Source organism: Rhinopithecus roxellana, chromosome 14, assembly GCF_007565055.1.
Source record: "Rhinopithecus roxellana isolate Shanxi Qingling chromosome 14, ASM756505v1, whole genome shotgun sequence".
Lineage (NCBI taxonomy): Eukaryota > Metazoa > Chordata > Mammalia > Primates > Cercopithecidae > Rhinopithecus > Rhinopithecus roxellana.
In genome coordinates, this window is record NC_044562.1 from 97766455 (window position 1) to 97789861 (window position 23407).

General features: G+C 37.8%; 1 protein-coding gene across 2 annotated transcripts in view; it reads right to left on the reverse strand.

The window, feature by feature from the left end:
* The window catches only part of LANCL1 (LanC like 1), a 45183-nt gene extending 22560 nt beyond the window's left edge, over nucleotides 1-22623 (reverse strand). The window contains exons 1-4 of one of the 2 annotated variants that reach the window (XM_010354920.1): nucleotides 22575-22623; nucleotides 22168-22264; nucleotides 17899-18016; nucleotides 1203-1410 (exon numbers count right to left, since the gene is read on the reverse strand). In XM_010354920.1, the coding sequence (XP_010353222.1) occupies nucleotides 1203-1410; nucleotides 17899-18016; nucleotides 22168-22248 (407 nt within the window). In that variant the 5' untranslated portion in view covers nucleotides 22249-22264; nucleotides 22575-22623. Of the gene's footprint in view, nucleotides 1-1202; nucleotides 1411-17898; nucleotides 18017-22167; nucleotides 22265-22472 lie in introns of both variants that reach the window. The other variant, XM_010354919.1, reaches the window with a different exon arrangement.
* Nucleotides 22624-23407: the final 784 nt, after the last annotated feature.

Genomic DNA, 23407 nt, shown 5'->3' on the forward strand with positions numbered 1-23407 from the left:
TTTCATTTTGGTCGAGCTTGGTGACAGGTTTTATATGAAAAGCTTCTCAGCTCTGGAATGGAATGTTCAGTTTTTTTCCTCTAGACGCACTAAGTAATGTGTTTTAAAGTTATACTATATAATGTCTAGCCCCTAAGAAATGTAGCATAGGCGTGTATTTAAAAAAAGGTGTTTTGAAGTATATGTCAATTCAGAAAATGATCCAATATAATGATTCCCAAATCATTATGGGTGGAGCAAAAGACTCCCACCCCCTCTTTTTGTTACAATTTCCAGTGGAAAAAGTTACAATAAGAAAATATCACTGTATGGGAAAAGATTGGGAGAGAAGGGATACATGCATATACACACACACGCCTAAACAATAGGGGTACAAATCATTTCTTTTTTGAATATGGCACTATCACATCTTGAAAAGTCCAAAAAGCCTGTTGTTGAAATATACACCAGCAAACAGGGTAAAGATTAGCCAAGGGATCCTAGACAAACTAAATCGGTGATGGTAATGCCATCCTAGCAGTAATCTATAAGAAAGAATAGTGGGAGTCAAGCACCATGGTCAACTCGGGGACAGTCACTGGTTAAAACATTGCTGGAGTGTTAGCATGTGCAGTGGGAGCCTAAGAGCAATGCACGCAGAGTCGCATGGCAGCCAGCATTCTTAGAACTCTGAAAGAGTGCTTAATAAACTCTGGTAAGGCAACAATTAGTCTATTAGTAAAAACATTTAACAATTCTTCATAATTCACCAGCTTCTAGTGGACCACCATAATTTATACCAAAATGAAAATCAGGATGTACATGTCACTGCCTCTAAGAAAGGCTGTTCTGAATCAGTTTGTGGTCCCTTAGAAGGACTTTCAGCCCACCTGTAGGAATTGAACTGCATTTCCTTGAATTACAGATCTTGGGTAGCACTTTGGATTAGTAATCATATGTTCAGGCTTTTGATCTCATTTACATTACTGAACTGATATTTAATCTGGAACATGACAGTGTCTTATATCTTGCAATAAAATAGGGATTATATTTGTTGTTCCTTAACTACAACACAGGAATAATATGAGAATTGATCAAATGACAGCAGTGAGATTTATCTGCTAAGAGAAAAGTAAACTCACTAGAATGTTCTTTTGTTAACATATGCAGAATTAATGCATAATGATGTCTAGAAAATAACCCTCATGTAGAAACATGATTACCGTGTGATGCAATCTTCTGCCTGCTTCTCATTGTTCATCTTGTGATACAGCACAGCAGCCACTGCCAGGGGGCCTGCATCCCCGCAAAGGAAGGTGATGGAACGCTTGGTTAAGCAGTTCAGACTTTGCTTGACATAGCCATGTGCTAACTGTAGGTAGGCAGGGTCCCCAAATACATCATAAAGATGTAAGTAAAGCACAGCAATACCTGAAAAACAAAAAGAAAGCAATGTAAAGATGAGGAAAGGCAGTTATTTTATTATTTTGGCATGGTGTCTACTCAGCAGTGATTTTTGATAACCTGTAGCAAATGTATTAATGATCTGGAAGTTTGGGTGACTTTAATTCTAGGCTCAGCTCTATTAGTAAGCAACTCTACGAACCAGCATAAGCCAACCACTTGTCCTCAGTTTCCTCATTATGACAACTCTATTAAATAATAAGGTCTCTAAGGCTTTGGCCAATAAAGAGACACACAGCGTATTATTAATCTTTGTTGTACTCTGGTTATTGTGTTAATGTATTCTTCTTGATGGCGAAATGATGTGTCGTTAAACTAGGGTTCCAAATAAATGTAATCGATTCACTAATAATAATAAATAGTTTGTTGTGAACTAAAGAAATTCAAAGACTAGTGAATGAAAACTTCAATTTCTCTTTACGTAAAAGTTTGGTTTGTGAGTGTGTGTGTGTGTTTTTTTTTTTTTTTTTTTTTAGTGAAAAGGTAGTTAGTGTAACCAAATCCCCTGCCCCAGTATCCTTCCAGGCAGGGATTATAAGAAAGTTATTTGATAGCTGAGAAAAAATATTCAACCCCTTGATTTTTTTCTCTGTCAAGGACCCACCTACTTTGGTAACTGTAATGTAAAAGCCACCAATGACTTTTGCCTCGGGCTTTACTCGATCAGTTTCTTACCCTCTTCTTGAAGCCTGAAATATGTAATAGAGGCACTGTCTGCATGTCCTTATTTCAAATGCCTGTCACAGTGGAAAGAGCCTTCCCTCTGAAGCCAACTGGTCTCAGGGCAGACTCAAAGATGTGGAGTAGGAAGCCTGCCTGCCTGCAGCATTTCCAGAAACCCATTTTTTCCCTTAAAGTACATTTTCCATCTCATTTGCCATTTTTAGAAGACACAGAACCTCTGTTTAAATTTAAATTAATAGAGCCAATCTTTTCACAGATTTCAATGCAGTAAAAATGCTGTCTGCAAAATTACTTTCCACTGTACTGAGGACAATTTTAAATTTGGATAGTTTTCTCATTTTGCATGGGTAATCTCCAAAGCTTTGTGCTACAGACAATTCAATTTCACATGTATATTAAGGCCAAATTTTCATTTCCTGCCAAAGTTAATAACCTTGACTGCTCTTTCAAAGTGGCTTGGTGTTAGTAATCCCAGAAGCTGATGATCAGATGCACTAATGCTTAAGGTTTGTAGACAAGTGTACAGAACCTTGTGTGTAGGTAATAAAAAAAAATCCCCTTTTCACAAATGACTGATGTCAAGAGCTTCTTCTAAAATTAGGTCCTTAATAGGCTTCATCTCCATCCATATCACGCATCTGCAGGTGATCCATTTAAACTGTTACCCTTTCATTTTGCCCTCCTATTCCCATTGCTGCCTGAACTCTCCTAATTAAGTTATGTAAGCACCAAAGCCAGATAATGACATGATGGAGATCTGAGAAAATAAAAAGTGATTAAATACAAGCCCAATGATTGTTTTCCTTTCAGACCTTTGTCTCTCATTAGCAACAATTCCTCTTGACTTAACTATTTAACAAACAAAACCTATTAAGGCTTGCAATTGTAAGATTTGGTGTATTTCTCATGAAAAACAGGTAATCATTTCTCAAGTTCACAAGAATACATTTGGACTAAAACTTTCTTTTTGATCGGCAAAGAATTATCTTTCTAGTTTCTGGGATTCCACAACCTCATGTTCCAGTTCTCCCCTACCTCTCGTGGGCCTCTGGATCTGTGAATTTTGGTAAGTAATCTTCTGCAGATGATAGTTTACTGTGTCTACATTCCCTGTCACAGAACACCCATGGAGGAAAAGGACTTTAAGTGGTGAGTGCTGCTGCCAATTAGAAAGTTTCCTGCACATGCTTATTATAAATCAACCCAGGTCAGGAAAATAAGACAAAATGCATTAAGTCACAGACATTTAATGCCTCATCAGTATTTTATATAATAGAAAACAATATAATGTGTCCTAATAACAGAAAAAAGGGGGGACTGCTTGTGGCCAAATGTCTTAAACCTGATGTTTATGATCCTCAACCCTTGACAATAACCATGCATATACCACCACCTTTGAATAAATACCAAAGACTCAGGGATGGTTGGCAAGGTGGGAAATAAAAACACAACTTCAGGGGCTTTGCAGGGAAAAATCACCCAGTCCTAATACATACTCATGGGCCTGGCTTCAGTCAATGCCTTAAGAAATGCCTTCAAATGCAATGTTTATCAAAATATATATGTTCTTCATGGAAAAAATTATACAGCACTGAAAAACTTAATGTGCAAAACACTAGTCCTCTGGTTCACTGTGTTCCTGCCTCCCAGAGGCAACCATTTTCAACAGTTTCTGCCATTTTCTCTAGTATCTGCCTATTTCTAACAATATGCTTATGTACTATCTGTTAATTTTTCTATGTCAGATATTTCTGACTCATATTCTACTCTAGAAAATGAGGCGTTACCTCTTGTGATGGAGACTGCTAAGTGGTTTTCCAAATGTATCTTGCCTTTCTCTCAACAATAATGCCCTGGATTTTAGCTGGGCACAGGCTGCTAAGAACAACCTTCTTCATAGCTGGGTATGGCTATGTGGCGAAGTTCTGAACAACAGGATGCAGTGGGAGTAGTGGAGGCAACTTGGGAAAATGTTCTTAAAGGGAAGGCACTGGCCATTTATTTCCTTTTCTACTTTCTTCCTGGCTGGAATGCAGATGTGATGGGGCAGCTAGAGCAGCCATGGTCTAAGGACCGTGAGTTGGAAGCTCTGTGCTGAGGGTGGTAAAGTTTCAAAGATCAAAGCCACCTAGATCCTGGCAGACTGTGAAGCTGCCACCCAGTCTGTGGATTGCCTACTTACACAAGAAAAAAATAAACTTCAGTTTTGTAAAAGCCACTGTTATTTTAGATGTATTGTATTGCCATGTCCTGGTAACCCTAATCCTAAAGACAGCTCTTCTCAAAGCTAGAGAGGCAGGCAGAAGCTACATTACACAGGGTCTAGCAGGCCAGTTAGGATTTGGAGTTTCATTTGAAATGCACCCATTTTAAGCATGGAAAGAATATACTTAGATTTGTTAAAAGTTCACCATAACTGCACTGTGAGGTTTGCAAGGGAGTGTATGGAACAGTGGACGCAGGAGGAGCAGTTAGGACGATGCTTCAGGAGTAGGAGCGAGACACAGGGTGGGTGGTGTAATACGGATGTTGTCAGAATGAACTGAAAGATACCTGTCTAGAAAGTAAAATCAGCAGAACCTGGTGGGGGGATGGGCAGAGGAGGAGATGTCAAAATGCCTCCTGATGAGTAACTTCAACAGCTAGATGGGCAACGGTGCCATCCACTGAGGTGGCAAACCCCTCTGTTGGAGAACCAGGTTTGGGAGGAAAGAGGACAGCTGTATCCATTAATAAATTCATCCCCAAATGATTCTATTCTCTGAAGGACACTTAATATAATGAGAAAAAAACACTTTTACTGACTTATAACAGCCAAAATTGTTTGAGTTTTGACAAAGAATGATGTAGGGAGTTTCATCTTTTTAGCATTTTCTTTCATCTTTTTATCGCAGAATATGCATCTACTTTAAAATGTCACAAAAGCCAATTTTAGCCAAGTGTATTCTTAGGCTTAAATTTGAATATCACATTACATTTCCTTTTGTGCTGTCTGCTAAGCAAAAAGTAGAATGGAGACATGCTTCCTTCCCTTCATCTTCTCTTCTAGACCAGAAAAAACTGAATGAGATTTAAATTTTGATTGAATTTAATTGTAAAAATCTGCTCTAAACTGATTTAGAGTTTAGAATTATTTTATATTTAATAAATGGTGTTACTGTCATAAGTATGAATATTCTGTATATTCACATGCAGAAGAATGAAATTTGAACCTCATTTCACACTTAAAGACTTAGACTTAAGATCAGAAATTGTAAAACAACTAGAAGAAAACATAGAAGAAAATCTACACATCCAGATCTGTAGTACTTTGAATTACTACTCCTGCAACCTGTCTGGTTTCTCTAGAAGTGCAGTGTCCAGTATGATACCCTCTAACCATAAATGTCTATAGAAATGTAAGTTAATTAAAAGTAAACACAATTTAAAATTCAATCTTAGTCACGCTAGCCACATTTCGAATGTTCAATAGCCACACGTGGCTAGTGGCTGTTGTGATGGAAATAACATTTCCATTACTGCAGAACATTCCAATGATAGAACTGCTCTGAAGACCAGGAATAGATGTCATTCTGTACAAGAAGTTCAGGAAGTCTGGCACTGTCTCTCAGTTTACCCTAAGAATTTCTTGGTCTTGAAATGTTGATAACTATTTAAAACAAAACAATAACAAAAAGAAACAAAATATGCTATGAGGACCAAATAAAATTCTGTTGTAATAGGAATCAGTCCTGACTTCAGTATGAAAGCTGTGAACTAGATTTTTCTTTTTTTTTCTTTCCTGTAGCTACTACCCCGGGATGGGAGGGTACATTATTTAGGGACACTTCTAAATCTGCAATTTCCTTACTCAGTAACTTATGCCAAGTAGTACTATAAATACAGCCAGCTGTTGAGAAGTAATTAATAGTAAGCCTTTGAATTTCTGAGGGATCATTAGTCCTATTCATTTTGACCAATCAAGACCTTGCTGTGTCTCAAATGCATATGGAGATAAAAATCTCCACAGATATATCTCTCAAAATACTTTTCTGCGATTTTGCATTCCACAGATTATTCCTCAACATTTTTCACTGGTTTTACAACCAGCTTACAGTGATGTAAAAAGCTTTGTGCCATGGTACTTTAGCCCCACAAGGCATTTTCGTGCAGTTCAAGGCCATTTAGAGACTCCCTTCATGTACTCTGGTAGGGAAAATCATGTTCAGATTTTGGATCTACAAGGCTCACCATGGGTGCTTAACTAATACTCATTAGTTTAGAATGATAGGGAGACAGGAACTTCCTAAAGGAGGGGCACTTGGGTGTTCCAATCTAAGTTCAAATACATTTTTCCCTACTTGAAACTTTAACAGCTCATCAATTATTATGTTTTCTTCTCTTCAGATTTATGAAACAGTAAGAAGTGAAAGTATTCTGCAAGTATGACCACCTGTCTTTCCATATCAGGTTAATAATTTCTAATATGTTCTTTTGTAATTGTTTCTCAATTTTGTGCTGAATGTTGACCATGTGCATTTCCATTCCTTAACAAAATCACATTTGTCTTTAGAGCATTGTCATTACTGTGCACAGCACTCTCCCCATGCCTGAACCGTAAACAATCCAGAGTAGGACATCTGCCCAGCTGTCCGACTAAAGTGGAGCATCGTAGACTGTGGCTTTCGAACACTTCAGTGCTTTAACAGGTCATCTGGGGAGGAAAGTAGTCATGACTCCACACCTTTAATTTAATAATATTGCTCCAAACAAGTGAGTAAAAACGAGAATAAGGAGGGCAAATAAATATTCTGAAAATGTGTCTTTTCATTTCAGAGCTGACTGTCCAACAGAAAAAGAGATGACAAAACAAAACAAAAAACAGGGAAACATTGTTTGCTTTTCCTTCCTGCAGTGCCCTGCAGCCCACCAACTATGAATTGGGCACTGTGCTAAGTGCTGGCATTACTGGAATGAAAATGACAAACACAGCCTTCTTGGTGTTGGCTGTAAAAGTCAAATTGTTAGATAGGTCTTCTTTCCTTCCTACCATTTATTTTTTTTTCTGATCTGTATCACACTCTCATCCTACTCTGCTTCACTCAAGCCCCACTGGTGGTGTCTAAACTCTACAACTGCATTCATTTGTCTAGTGGCCATTGCGAAGTGCTCTAACCAGCGTAAATCCATGCCTGTGGCTCTTTCTACTTGTCCTAACAATGCTGGCTGGGTGGGATAGGTGCATCTAATGAAGGTGAAGGACACTTGGTCAGGGCTCAAATTAAACACTGAAATGCTGGCTCTGATGAAGAGCTACTTACAAAGAGATCAAACTGCAAAGAGAAGACACCTGGCCAGAGTGACGCCTTTCAAGTAAGTCCGGTGTCAGCAGTAACTAACACTCACATGCTAAATCTGCAGCTCAAAGGCCATACATTTGGTAGATCAGAGGAACAGCATCTTGAAACACTATAATGACTTGCATTTAGAGTGCAAGTTAATATTACTCTAGGGATTATGCTACATATCCTCTTGTTTAAAATGTTATTTAATATTTGAAAAGAGGAAATACATGCCAATTTTAGCCTCATTAACTTTGTGAGTCGGTTACAGAAGACTGGGTCATGTCTTTCAGAACTAAAGTCCCTAGAGTCCTGTATTAATCTTTTTTTTTAAGTGTGAGCTGATCATCCTTTCCCCTAAGAATCATCATAGTTAAGAGTGGGAAAAAAAATGAAATAAGGGCTAGCATTTTCCCTCATTGTCTCTCAAAGACAGTAGTGAGATCAGCCATCCCTTGGGTTTACTTAACTTTTCTACTATGTTATCTGCAAGGGAAGCAATCCTTTTGATTAAATGTTTATTTCTAACACAAGAACACTTTATCTGCTCATTTAATCCTTTATAATAACAATTCCTTACCAGTGTTTTGTGGTTTCCATTTTATAAAGCACTTTAGAATGTTCTCCCCCCTAGCACCTACAGTCTACCTGGATCAAAACTCAGACCAGCTCCATGGCAGGTAGCATTATGTTCTCTGGTGAGTCCCCAGCGATCTCTGCACACCACTGGGAACCACTCAGTAGCTGACCAGTAGATTTGATCTTAAGGGGCCTCCAGTCATGCTATTTTTCTGTACTGTCTGCTGCTATGTGTAGAGTCATATATAACAACTCTTAATGGGGTTCCTAAATAACTAAAATGTGTCCCCTGCTACACAAGCCGTGAATACATAGTTCCTGTAAGTCTACTGGGAAAAGATTAAGGCTAAAAATGAACAACTCAATGCTTATTGCAGGCATATGTCATACATCAATATCACGATGCATTACACTCCCATGTACTAAATTTTACAAAGGAGAATTTTGGTGAAAAGAACTGAGGCTGTTCGTTCAAAATATCCCTTATTAACAGCTGCAAGAGCTACCAATTGATTTCAGACTATGGATGATAATTCACTTGAGAAGATCTTTAAGCCTTTTCAAAAACAAGCAATTATGAGGAAAAGCTTCTGTCTTGGCCCAATTAATTTTCTATCCTGAAACCATGCTGAATATATTAATACAAGATTAGGAAGGGAAAAAACACCTTCTATAAAAAAGCACTGGAGATTTTTTCATTTTTCTAGCTGCAAATGCCCATAAGTCTTCTCAGGGTTTATTTTATGTTCAATTCTAAATGATTTTTTAAATAGTAATTACTCTTGCCTAATAAGCCTTGTTTCCTTCTTACTTACCAAATTTCCTTCATGCTTTATCAGGGCTTACTCTGACTCTTACTTCTTTTAATAAAACACTTAAATCTGACTAGTCATTAGCCATTTCTATGAAGTTTGTATGGCTTGAGTATCATGTTGTCATTGTTCAAACTACTCCATCTTATAGTTTATGAGTAAACCTTCTTCACTTATAAAGTGTACAGAATAAACTCATATGTAGAAGCTGAGAGTAAACACACACATGCACACATGCTCATAGGGTAAAGAACAGGACTCAAGAGCCAGGCTTGTTTGGGTTGAACCCTAGCATTGTCACTAGCTGTATAACCTTGAATGAAATACTCAGCCTTGCTTTGCTTCATTTTTCTCATCTGTGAAATGAGGATATGAATGGTATTCTGGCCATAAAGGATTTTTTTTTTTTTTTTTTTTTTTGAGACAGTCTCCCTTTGTTGCTCAGGCTGGAGTGCAGTGGCACCATCTCGGCTCACTGCAACCTCCGTCTCCCAGATTACAGCGATTCTCCGGCCTCAGCCTCCTGAGTAGCTGGGATTACAAGTGCCCACCACCACGCCTGGCTATATAAAGTTTTTTTGAGGTTTGGATTACTGAATTAATGCAACACACTTAAAACGGCGCCTGGCATACAACAGTAGTGATTGGTGTACGTGCCTGCACCGTCTTGTCAATCAAATGTTAACTGCAGTAACGTTTTATCAACAGGAAGAGTGTTTTAATCTTACTCCTGTCCTCCAACAGTCAAATGATCATAAAACTGCAAACTGATGATCTTTATTCCCTTGGGAACCAACATTCAATCTATTTTATTCTTTTTTGAACACTATAGAAGTAATTTAAGTCTAAATTACTGTCTGAAAAATTGATTAATCATAACATCTCATTCCTGAATGAGCATGAGAGAGACCAGAGGGATTTATGGTAATAACTGCCTCTTTTGACAATATGAGACAGCTACAGGGTTTTAAAAATTCTTCCCTTTCTTTCCCTGGGTCAGGGCATTTTTACCTGTGCTGTGAATAAAAAAGGTAAAAGTCAGGGATACAGCTTGTACAATTGCACTATGACAACTCATGGGTGTAAATACATAGGCTTCAGTGGAAATGATGTTTGAGTTCTATTAAAAGTTCATGTTAACCAATCTCTTCACTATATCATACCCTCTGCTTCAATCTTAAAATAAAAGCCAAGATAATTTCAGTTGTAAAACAGTTTGTAAAGTAAGTGTAAAGTACTTTCTTAAGCAATTATTTACTTCTTTTACATTTCTATTTAAACCTGTACAGATCACCGTTATCAACAAAGCATTTTGTATATACGAATTATTTGGAATAATCCTATCCTAAATCCTAATCTTATCTGAACCAGCGTTAATTATCAGACCATCTACATACTACTGGGGAAAGAAACAACAAAATAAAATTGTAAACTCCTAACTAATTATAATAATCATTTTACTATGCATGTTTAACACTCAGAAGTACTTTAGCAGAATTCCAAAAAGTACCTTCTATTAGTTTTAATTTTTGTTGAAAAGATAGATGGGAAAAAAAGGAGTCAGTTTTTCAGTTCCAAATGCAGTGGGCTCTTAAACAACATGGGTTTAAACTGCATGGGTCTACTTGTACACAGATTTAAAACATATATATAGTGGAAACTTTTTTGGGCATTTGTTGACAATTTGAAAAAACTTGCAGATGAACTGTGTAGACCAGAAATATCGAAAAAATTAAGAAAAAGGTGTGTCATGAATACACAAAATATATGTAGTTACTAGTCTATTTTATCATTAGGATAAAATATTTTTTCATTTTATCATTAGGATATTTTAATCATTATTTTAATAAATTTTAATAAATTTTAATCATTTAATAAATTTATTTAATAAATATTAATATTTATTATTTAATAATTATTATTATTTATATTATTTAATAAATATTAAAATATTTAATAAATTTTAATCATTTAATCATAAAATATTTTATCATTAGGATAAAATATACACAAATCTATTATAAAAAGTTAAAATTTATCAAAGCTTATGCATACAGACTGTACATGGCACCACCCGCAGTCAAGAGAAATGTAAACAAATGTAAAGATGAAATATTAAATAACTTCGTAAATTAACTCTAGTGCACACTGTATTACAGCAATAACTTCTTAGCCACCTCCTGTTGCTACTTATGTGAAATCAAGTGTTGCTCCACTTAAAATAACATGTGATGTGAATTATCTCTGCTTGAGATCATTATCTCTGGCTCTCCAGTAAATTACATATCACAGTAAGGAGTAATCTCTTGTGATTCTTGCGTATTTTTAATTGTGTTTAGTGCAATATTGTCAACCTTGAATAACACCATGGGACACATACAAAGTGCCACTAGTGATGCTGAAAGTGCTTCCAGGAAGCAGAGAAAAGTCATGACATTACATGAAACACCTGAACTGCTTGATATAATATAACCATAGATTGAGGTCTGCAGCTGCAGTTGCCTGCCATTTTAAGATAAATGAATCCAGCATTAGGACCATTGTAAAGAATGAAAAGGAAATTCATGAAGCCATCACTGCAGTTACAGCAGCAGGCACAAAAACCTTGCATTTTTAGTGAAACTGCAGTACATATTGAAAATGTAGCCTTTATGTTGGTACAGGACTCTAAAATGATTCAAGAAAATGTGAAGTCAATATATGGCAACTAAAAGCAAAACGAATCTAAAGCTGGATAATTTAATGCCAGTAAGGGTTGGTTTGATAATTATAGAAAGATTTGGCTTAAAAAAGAGTCAAGATAACAGCAGCAGCAGCTTCTGCCAACCAAGAGGTGGCAGGTATGATGAAGAACAATTGAGGGGAAAGGACATCTGCCTGAAAAGTTTTTGAACCCTATTTTAGGGGGAAGAATCCATAAAGGACATGCATTAGTAAGGAAAAGAAATGAGCACCAGGATTTAAGGCAGGAAGGGATAGGCTAACTCTACTGTTTCATGCAAATGCAGTAGGGTTTATGATCAGGACTACCCTTAACTATGAAGCTGCCAACCCCCGGGTCTTGAAGAGAAAAGATGAGCACCAGCTGCTAATCTTTTGGTTGTATAGGAAAGCTTGGACAACAAGAACCTTTTTTAATGGTTTTGTTCTACCAATGCTTTCTCTTTGATGTAGGGAAATTATCTTGCCAGTAGGGACTGCCTTTTAAAGTTTTTTCAATAGTGCACAATGCCCCTAGCTACCCAGAACCCAAGAGTTCAACACTGAAGGCATCAAAGTGGTCTACTTGCCCCAAACAGGTCTCTAATTCAGGCTCTACATCAGGGGTTCATAAGGAACTCTCAGGCTCATTATAAACAGTACTTTATGGAATGGATTGTCAATGCTATGGAGTACCCTGTGGAGACAAAAGTGACTCCATCTTGTAGGCTAATTCTCTACGCTAACTTCTGATTAGCCCTGGCCTCGTGAATGCCTCCTGATTTTTACGTTACTGTCCGTAGTGTAAGAACAAAGGAAACTTGGTGCTATTGCACAAATTATAGGCTGCGATACACATAGTAGTCTTGCCTGTTTTGGAGGGTTGCCTTTCCCTATGGTATGTAAGCCCTGGGTCTCTGGAGTAACAGTGTTGAGATCTTCCTGCCTTGTGGCTGACCAAGACCAGGCTGGTGTCTCCAAGTTCTCCAATAAAACAGACTTTACTAACAAACTGGATTGTCTGTCTCCTTTGGGTTTTCAGCTCCTTCAGCATTTGGGGGCCACTTTGCATATGTGACCTATTTACGGAACAACTCAGATAGAACATCGTGAAAGTCTAGAAGAATTACACCATTGAGACACTATCGTTGATACAGTAAAGCCACAAAAACCATCAAGGCTGAAACAAATTCTTGCTTGAGAAAACTGGGTCCAGATAGTGTGCATGACTTCACAGGCACCAATCAAGGAGATCATGAAAGAGATGTGGATATGGCCAAAAAAAAAAAAAAAGGTGGGGGGATGGGGATGAAGGACTTCAAGATATGAATCTTGGAGAAATTCGAGAGCTAATAGATGCCACACCACAGGAATTAATAGAAAGCGACTTGATGAAGATGAGTTCTTATGAACCAGTGCTAGAGGATGAGGAGGATACAGAAGAAGCAGTGCCAGAAAACGAATTGATGTTAGACAGTCTGGCAAAAGGGTTTTGATTATTCAATGCTGCTTTTGACTTCTTTTCTGACACGGATTCATACATGGTATGGGCACTGACACTAAAGCAAATGGTGGAAGAACTGACAATGCACAGAGATAGTTTTAGAGAAATGAAAAAGCAAAAATGTCAGACAGAAATTACGACATATATCTGTAAAGTTACACCGAGTGTTCCTGCCTCTTTTGCCTTCCCTTCCACCTCCCTTCACTTCTTCTGCCACCCCTGAGAGCAAGACCAACCCTTTCTTTTCCTCCTCTTCCTCAGCCTACTCAATGAGAAGAAAATAATGAAGACCTTTATAATGATCCACTTCCACTCAATGAATAGTAAATAATCCCTTCCTTATAATTCTCTTAGTAGCATTTTTTTCTACCTTACTTTATTGTAAAAATAGAGTACATATTAAATGTAACACACAAAATATAAATATAAAAGATAATATAAACATATAAAAGATACATAGTTAATCAACTATTTATCAGTAAGGCTTCCTCAACAGCAAGCTATTAGTTAAGTTTTCGGGGAGACAAAAGTTATACCTAAATTTTTGGCTGTGTCAGAGGCCTGTGCCCTTAAATTGCACATTGTTCAAGGGTCAAGTTTATACATCTAACACTAAACACGAATGTGTTATCTCTTCACTAGAACCCTTTCATTTTCAAGATCAACTGAGCAACTGCAACTGAGACAAATCTAGACACACCATGAATGAGGTATTAAGAAGCTGGGCGGCCCAGTTTTGTAGCTTTCTTCAGATTCATGAAGTAGAAACAAAGACATACGATTATGGGGTTTAGTATGAATTGATGTATGGTACAAATTAGGAACTTTATAATTCTGCAACAGAAAATAAGAGTTTAGGAGAAAGCAGAAAAGAACGGCAAATAACTGTTTAATAAAGCTATAAAAATAGTAATGTTTTACAGTATTAAGTTTAGAATCAATTGTAATCCCTTCTAGATTTAAGTTACACTTAGCTCTAGGAAAATTATTTATGATTTGGCATTCCTGTAATACTTCCTTTCTGTGGCAGGCTTTATGCAAAGACTATTACTTACTGAATGGGGAAAAAAAAAAAACCTTAAAAGAGTAAAAGTGTTGTGAATCAAAACCCAAATCAATCTCCTTGGAAACAAAGAAGAGACAAAATATTGCCTGGAAAACTTCAAAATATTTTATAGACACTGGTAAATTTATTCACCCCAAAAATCCCCCAAAAGTGAACAGAAGAGATCCTTTAACAGACATAAAAATTGAGGCTCACTGTCCAAAAGCCTTGTGCAAAATACAGGAGTCAAGAAAAAAATCATTTTTCTTGTTATATAGAAGTTATAGCTGAGATTACTAGGTCTTATCCTAAAGTTGACTCTCCTCTTCCTCTATTAACAGAACCCAAGAAAAAAGACTGCATTTCCCACCCTTCCTTCCTAACAAGAGTGACTACATCCCAGCCCATGCAAAGTAAGCACAACTTAAATGATGAGTGGGACTTCCAGGAAGGCTTTTTAAAGGCAGAGCATGCATTAATGCATTCTTCTTTGCCTCTTCTTCCTTCCAGCAGCCTGAAAAGCTGATGTAATGACTGGATCTTAGCAGTCAATTTGAACAAGAGGTAAAAGCTAGAGGCTGAGGAATGATGGAGCAGAAAGAAAGGAACTGGGGTTCCTATTAACATCCTGAAGCTAACTATCAGGCCTGGACTGACCGACGCTTTCTGGCCTTCTTTTACGAGAGAAAAATGCACTGTTATTTAAACCACTATACTTTTGTTTTCTTTTTTGGGGTATAGACAGCTGAACCTAATCCTGTCCCAAATCCTAATCCTATCTAACTAGTATTAGCTATCAGCCCATGCTTATACTGGAGAATGACATTTAACAAAATAAGATGTTAAAGTTCTAACTAATTGCAATAACCATGCAGTTTTCTCATGCTGAACAAAGTTAAAGAAATATAATGCGTGTTTCCTAAAGAGTGTCTTTTGTTTTGAAAGATAACATTGGACACAAAGGAACATAAAAATCTACACATAATTATATAAACATTGCTTTGACAAAAAGCACCAAATATTTTTATTATGTCTGTGAATACATTTCTTGGTAATAAAATTGCAGTTATGAATAAATGATACTTTGTAAACTATAACATAATAGGAGGAGAAGGTATTAACACTGTGATTTTATGGGGTTGAATCAGTTTTAGTTTCTTATACAACTCAGAGCTTTATGTTATTTAGACTGTCTCAACATTGGCACAAGGTAGCATTTTACTTATCAAAACACTGGAGGAGGCAGTCTATTTTATGTGGGAATAATGGCTTTTTTACAGTGTTTGATTAGGAGACATTAGGAAGCTTGCCTCGAAAACTAGCAAATTAGAAAATTAGCAAATTTAGAAGATTTTACGTTACATCCTAAAAAACAACCAGCCCCTAAAGACATCCTAAACTGCTAAGTATGCCAATTTGCCTCAGATGCTTGCCATATAAGCTGCTTTCAGGAGCCAGCAATGAATATCATAGATACTTGAGGATAAAAGGTTGAAGGATATTGGCATTCAAAAGAGATGAAGTCAGAAACCCTGTACAGCCCAAAAAAAAAAAAAAAAAAAAAAATTAAACAAACTTGCATTTTACTTTGGAGTGAAATTTCTTTGCTATTTCCAAAGATTTTAACTTTTGGTTTCTCAACTAGCCCTAGCAATATAAGGGTCTGACTAATGACTCTTTCCAACATCGTCAAACTTAATTCAAACTTGAAATCAATCCTCTTATATTCCCCCTAAAGCAAAGCACCTCACAATAATAATATGAGTACATATGAGTGGCCAATTTAAAAGTTTAAGTCATTCTTTCGTAATCAGTGCTAGAATTAGTGATCTGTTTCAGTCTTTTTTTTTTTTTTTTTTTTTTTGCCAGGAATAACAAAATAATAGAAACTCCATATATATTAGAAACAGATCTGTAAGTTTGAGCCTTATATATTACAATGTGGCAATCAAGAGGAAAACTCAAGACAACTGTGTATTGTGCTTGCCCTGTTTTGTTCAAACCCCAATAATTTTAAATAAATAGTAATGTTCAACATTGACTGATGACATTATCAACCACATCACACCTGGAACACAGTAGCTAATAAATGATAGCTGTTATACCTTCCTTCTTGAAAGAAAATCCTTTCATTTCATTCTCATTTTGTGTGAAGCTTCTACAGTTCGTAAAAATCATAAAATAATAAAAGGAATGGTCCAACATTATTTAGTCCAGTCTTATTTTTACAAAACATTGACTTTTCAAAGTCCCTGAGACTGTAATTTTACTGGTTCAATCTGTCTTCCCTACCCTTGTTAAAAAAATGGAATCATTTGTCATTATTGGCTGAGTATCCCTTCTCTGAAATCCTTGGGACAAGTGTTTTGGATTTCAATTTTTGAAATATTTGCCTTATATTTACCAGTTGAGTATCCCAAATCTGAGTTTTGATAATCCTAAATGTTCAACGAACATTTCCTTTGAGTGTCACATCAGAGCTCAGAAAGCTTCAAATTTTGGAGCATTTTGGATTTCAGATTTTCAGATTTGGGATCCTCAACCTGTACTAAAGAGGAAGACTAAGAGATTTCTATTATAAATAAATTTCTCTCAGGAAGCTTTCAAACTGCAGTCCATATATCACCATCTGCATCAGGACCACTGATGGTTATAAAAGGCAAATTCCTAGGTTCTGCTCAAGATCTACTGAATCAGAATCTCTGCTATGAGGCCATTTTTATGACAAATTCCACTCCCTTAAAATCAAATTCAAATTCCTTGGATTGCAAGCTTATTCCTCCTTGCCCACTCTTTAAAGGGAATGGGAAACACTGAGTCTCTAGACTATGCTTTCTTCCAGATTACACAGCTGTCTTTTTGTTTCTCTAAATTTGGTAAATTAATTGCAGTTCTTTAACTTTTCTTTTTTTTTTTTTTTTTTTTTTTTGAGATGGAGTCTTGCTCCCTCACCAGGCTGGAGTGCAGTGGCGTAATCTCAGCTCACTGCAATCTCCACCTCCCGGATTCAAGTGATTCTCCTGCCTCAGCCTCCCAAGTAGCTGGGACTACAGGCACGAGCCACCATGCCCAGCTAATTTTGTATTTTTAGTAGAGATGGGATTGCACAGTGTTGGCCAGGATGGTCTTGATCTCTTGACCTCATGATCCACCCGCCTTGGCCTCCCAAAGTGCTGGGATTACAAGTGTGAGCCATCGTGCCCGGTCTCTTCTTTCCTTTTTCTCTTTCTCACCTTTTTTGACATCAATGCACTGTTTCTTCCTAAACCTCCTCCAACCTCTCAATGATTGAGATTGGCAATGCAGCAATTGCAAACCAACCAGCAATGACCACATAGGAGGATTAGTTCATGGAAGTAATACTTTACCCCGTGTTTCTGTATGGATTCCTGTTATGGGTTAACTTTTTAAAATGCTTCTGGACATGTTTTACTCCTGAGATCAATCCTCACTACCTCTGCTTCAGGCAATGTATTTTGGAACTCTTCCCAATTCTTCCCACTGAAATTACATTTCCAAATTAACTATGTAATATTGAAAATCAATTTTTCTCCTCACAAGTATAGCAGCCATCCAAATGTCAGGCATGAATTACATGAATATGCTTACCATGTCCTAAATTCAGGGCACTATTAAAAACCCAGAAGATACTGTGGTTGGGTTGAGGGCACAGCACTCTCCCAGAAGCAATTACTCATATGCAGATGCAGGAAGCATTTAAGGGTGTACCATTCAGAGAGACAGCTCTTGGAAAAATGCTCTGGCTCTTAAGCACAATGCTTATGCCAGCTCACAGTCAGCACTTCATACCTGCCCAGCCAGTGTAACCTGTGCCATCCCGAGGGTCTGCTGATTTCACGCCTCTCTCCATTTGCTGAAGAAGCTCCCGAATCTTATTGGTCAAGCGTTGTGAGAACTCAGGAGTCAGCTAGATATTAAAGGAAAACAAATATCAAAATAATGTGGGTCACCCAGCTTGCTGGACTATAAGCTATCAACGACAGAGAGGTATTTCTTTTCCACTTATGACATATTTTTCTACCTGGGAGACTGAACAATTTATTACCTATTCTTAACAACAACATCACATTAACAAAATTTATAAAATACTGTTGTAACTTATGTTTTACATAAAATTTTTAGTTAAATATGAAAACAGACTGCCAATGATAAACTGGCTCACAGTAATTTACCACTTAATAGTAATCGCCTATTATTTAAACCAATATTTATTATAATAATAGTCATTTTATTAAATTAAGCACAAATCATACATCTGCTGCTTTCAAACTACTGGATTTTTAGTATTCAAGCTGCAGCAAGGTAGATGCCCTAAAGAAACATCTAATTGCTCTTATTTTTAAAAAATGATTAAAAAAAATAAAGTAGCAAAAGAAAAGCAAAACAAATTCATGTGTATCAAGAGCCTCAGCAGAATAGAACAAATATCAAACTCACCATCATAAACCCAGTGTCTGGCAGAGAATGGGGCTTCACAAATGTTTCTCAATGAACGAGCCTGTCTGCATCCTTACCCGCTATTAGCTGAGTGATCTTGCTTAACTCAGAACTTATGTTTCAATTACCTCCATAAAGTCAGGATAATAATACCTGCCCCACCAATTTCAAAATGTACTTTGAGGATTAAATGAAATAGTGTATTATAAGTCTTTCTCATTCAGGGATGTAAATGTTGACATTTTTACTAATTTTTCAGCAGATCAAGGGTCTAAGGCAAGTAATAGTTTAGATATGGATTGAAAAATCCACTAAGGCTGGGGCTCTGGGGTCAGTACCACCCATACGAAGGTCCACAGATGCTGTGCAAATAGTGAGGCTCACACAATCATTACGTTATTCTTCTTAAAGGCAAGTGAAAAATAATTTTAAACTTCTGCATACACTGAATCAGTGTCTTAAAAAGTCACTTTAGGCCGGGTGCAGTGGCTCATTCCTGTAATCCTAGCACTTTGGGAGGCCGAGTCGTGTGGATAACCTGAGGTTGGGAGTTTGAGACCAGCCTGACCAACATGGAGAAACACCATCTCTACTAAAAATACAAAATTAGTCAGGCATAGTGGCGCATGTCTGTAATCCCAGCTACTAGGGAGGCTGAGGCAGGAGAATCCCTTGAACCCGGGAGGCGGAGGCTGCAGTGAGCCGAAATTGTGCCACTGCATTCCAGCCTGGGCAGCAAGAGCAAAACTCCATCTCAAAAAAAAAAAAAAAAAAGTCACTTTATTGTATCCCTCAATAATTTTAAGAACTTGCTGTGATTCTACGAGTTGAATTTCACAAAGCAATTAAAATTTCAGAACAATGTGGATGTTACAAGGGTATAAACACTTTATTTTACCATGTAAGGATTGCAGAAATAAACCTAACCACTCACATCAGAATCTCATTTTTAAAAATGGGATAAAATCTTAACACTGATAACAGCAAGAAGGCAGTATCAGAATTAACAACAATAGTTTAAAAATACATTAAGATTCACTTTGGAGGAGCATCCTTGATAAGGCAAATCAGACTTTCAACCGCATCTGGATTATTTAATCTAGAGCACCACTATGATCCCTTATTTCACACTCTTTAGAAGAAACTACATTGTTTGACAGACACACTCCCATTATTTAACAATTTCTGCAAAGAAGATTTCAACCAGACTTGAAAATACATTTAGTAGGATAAAATATACTTCAGTGTTAATATAAAAGGCCTATAAATCTCAGCTAGATAGAAGAGTGCATCTACATTGAGAACACATCATCTACTGTATATAGATCATATATAATTTATCATCTTGCCTGGCCTTCAAGAGATCAAGAATAATGAGAATGTCTCAGCCTCATGAAGGGAAGTTACGTTCTGTTCGGCACATTCTGCATTTAATAAAGGTGACCTCTGTGAGAATATTGATTGCTTGTGGTAGACCACCAAATTATTCAAACTCTAGCAATAATCTGAAGTCTCTAAAAGTCCTTTTTTTTTTTTCCTGACCGATGCCAGAAAACAGACCAGTTCCTTATTGAAATCTTGTGCCAAGAAATTAAGGAGGACAGATCTCCAGGGTTTGATCCCCTGTGTGCAACATTACACAGTTTTAGAACTGGTATGCTACTTTCTTTCTAGGATCTGTCCAAAAACTACATTAGGAAATAAATTACATTCTTACTCTTGGGTCAGGGTCTAAATTTGTGCATTTTTCCCCTTAGAAATAAAGGGTTAAATTTGGCCAGGCACAGTGGCTCACGCCTGTAATCCCAGCACTTTGGGAGGCTGAGATGGGTGGATCACTTGAGGACAGGAGTTCGACACCAGCCTGGTCAACATGGTGAAACCCTACCTCTACTAAAAATTAGCCAGGTGTGGTGGTGTGCACCTGTAATCCCAGCTACTCGGGAGGCTGGGGTACAAGAATCACGGGCCTGGGAGGCAGAGGTTGCAGTGAGCCAAGATGGTGCCTCTGCACTCCAGCCTGGGCTCAGGATGAGACTCCATCTCAGAAAAAAAGAAAGAAAGAAAGAAAGAAAGGGTTAAATTCATAAAAAGCATTTACTTTATAGGCAGCCTAAACAGCTACATTTTATTGAAGGTTTCTGTCACTAGGACAATCCTCAAGTGTTCTCTTTGCCAAGTCAGCATGAAGCAGCAAGTCCTCCTCCAGCAAGACAAGACATATACTTCACCTTGAGAATCTGCACAGTTAGGAAGAATGCAAGCCCAGATGGCCAGAGGGAATCCATCTGACCTGAAGATAATTATAAAAAGCTTTGTTTGGGCAGCTTAATACTAGTCTTAAAATAATCAGATTGACTCAAACTCCATATACATTTTGGTAGCCTTGTACCCTACACTTCTTCTTCATCTCTTTGATTCCTCCTACCTGCATTACTGACCCAAGTTAATCTATAAAGTGACGAGTGCTTTAAGGAAAAAACACAGAACTATCAAACCCACAGATTAATTTGACAGGGATGAAATCTGTAAGGCCATTATATCACATAAAATGCCTTTTGCATGGCTGACAAGTTCCAAAGAAATAAACTAGTAAAATTTTTAAAGTGTGTGCCCTGTTTCCAGCTGAACTCATTTTCAAAATTTTTATTATTTTTATTTTTTAGAGACAGGGTCTCTCCCCGTCACCCAGGCTGGAGTGCAGTAGTGCAATCATAGCTCACTACAGCCTCAAATCTCCTGGGCTCCAGCAATTCTCCTGCCTCAGCCTCCCAAGTAGCTGAGACTACAAGCTTTCCACCACACCTGGCTAATTTTTAAAAAAGTTTTAGTAGAGATAAGGTCCTGTTAGGTTGCACAGGCTGGTCTCAAACTCGTGGCCTCAAGCTATCCTCCTGCCTTGATTTCCCAAAGTGTCGGGATTAATGGCGTGAGCCACTGCACCCAGCCAAAACTAGGTATTCTTAAAAATATTTGTATTCCCTCTTAACCATTATGTTCACTCAAAAAGGCATGAGAAAACACAGGCCCCTAGTATTTTACATCCAGGTTCTCTTTTGCACAGTGATTTTGTGACATGCTAACCAGTTTAATTTACAAATTTTTTTTTTTTTTCCCCAGCTGTGGGTATGTCCTGTGGGGTGACACTGGTACAAACTTCAGGTTTCCTATGTCCCCAAATTCTCTTAGCAGTAAGAGTTTAAAGATGTCCTTACCACACACCACCGTTTGCTCTCATCATTACCCTGACCACACTTGTGTGTAATCACAAAGGAGTAACACGGCACATGTGAATACTGTTAGGATTCTTCACCTCTTTAAGCAGCAAACCAAAATACATAAAAAATGCCAATTACATAGTAAACTACATATTTGCCAATTTTTAAAATTTATACTATCAATAATTGAGCTTACTTCAACAATGTTAACAATGACGTATTCAACATTATGTTGGAGCTCCAATTGTATATAGTAACATGTATTTTTAAATAATTTACATATTTATCGTCGAATCATGTATTTTTTTAAAGGGGGATGCTCAACTCTTTCTTTCGGAAATGAGCTCCTTTCCGAACACCGTGGGGAGAGGCAGGGATGCAGGCAGCCATATCCCGAACTCACCCTCCCGGCAGCATCAAAGTAGCCCTCGGCCAGGGATTTGTTATAATCAGCATAAGGATTCGGGAAGGCCCTTTGAGCCATGACGCCGGAAGCCAGCCTGCAGAACAGGGGAAAAAGAGAAACTAGGTTGAGATAGGGGCCTCGGCCGAGTTGAGAAGGCGGCGGCCAGGGCCCAGGTATCCCCTTTCCTCCAGCTCCGCGGCCAGCGAGCGGTCTCGGCGGTCCGAGTGGCCCTCGGGCCCACTGCGGCCCAACTGCTAGGGCGTGGCGCCTTCGCGAAAAGGCTGCCAGGGCCCTTAACCCACCCGGATGAAGGGGACCCGTTTTGCAACCCCGTTCCCACGCCCGCGACTTGAAGCAAGGGCGCTTCCCGCGTCCTGAAGCCCTCCTCGGCCCTGGCCTCTCACCCAGCAGCCCCGGTCAATAACAGAAGAGGCTCCTTTACCGCCCAGTTTCTGCCAGGAAGACCAATCAGAGCCTTCGCCGCTCCCGAGGCCCTCCCCCTTCTCGCTTACAGTTTGTTAAAGAGACAGGAGTGTAATTTCTAAAGGATAACACAGGGTATTTTAATTACGGGGTAGCAGAAGTGAGGACCCAGAATCACGCGGAGATGTGACCAATATTTCATACCCTTCTTTAATTTTTCTTATTTTTAAGAAGTCAAATTTAAGTCCAGAGTCATAAGAAGTAGATTTTGTTTTTTAATCTGGAGAAGAAAAAGACTGCTTTTAGATCTGAACACTGGTATTTCTGCTGTTTGTAATAGATAAAATTGGCGGGGGGTCGGGGGTAATGTCTCTCCAGGGACGTGCCAAACTTTTTCTTTCATTTCTTAAAAAAAAAAACAAAAACAAAACACCACCATCATTATCAACAACAACAATATGTCCAAAGGACAGGATATCAAATAGCAATTGATAATACTTCGGGGACAGCACATGAAAACACAAATTACAGCTCTCAGGAAATCTATTCTGCTCCTTAGCCTCAACTGGACGATAATACTGGATAACAAAGCTCTTTAAAAAATATTGAAGACCAACAAAACAGGAGCTACACAACATTCAATTTCAATGTTTAACAGTCCCTGCTATCTGAAACATTTTTCTTTCATTTAAAATTAAATCCTACCTGGTACATATTAGGCCCATTCTATTGCTGAGAATTTTGGAGTTCAGTTAAAAAGTCACCCTCACTCTCTCCTTTTCCTTTTCTCCGATTTCAATGAAGGGTCCTAGCT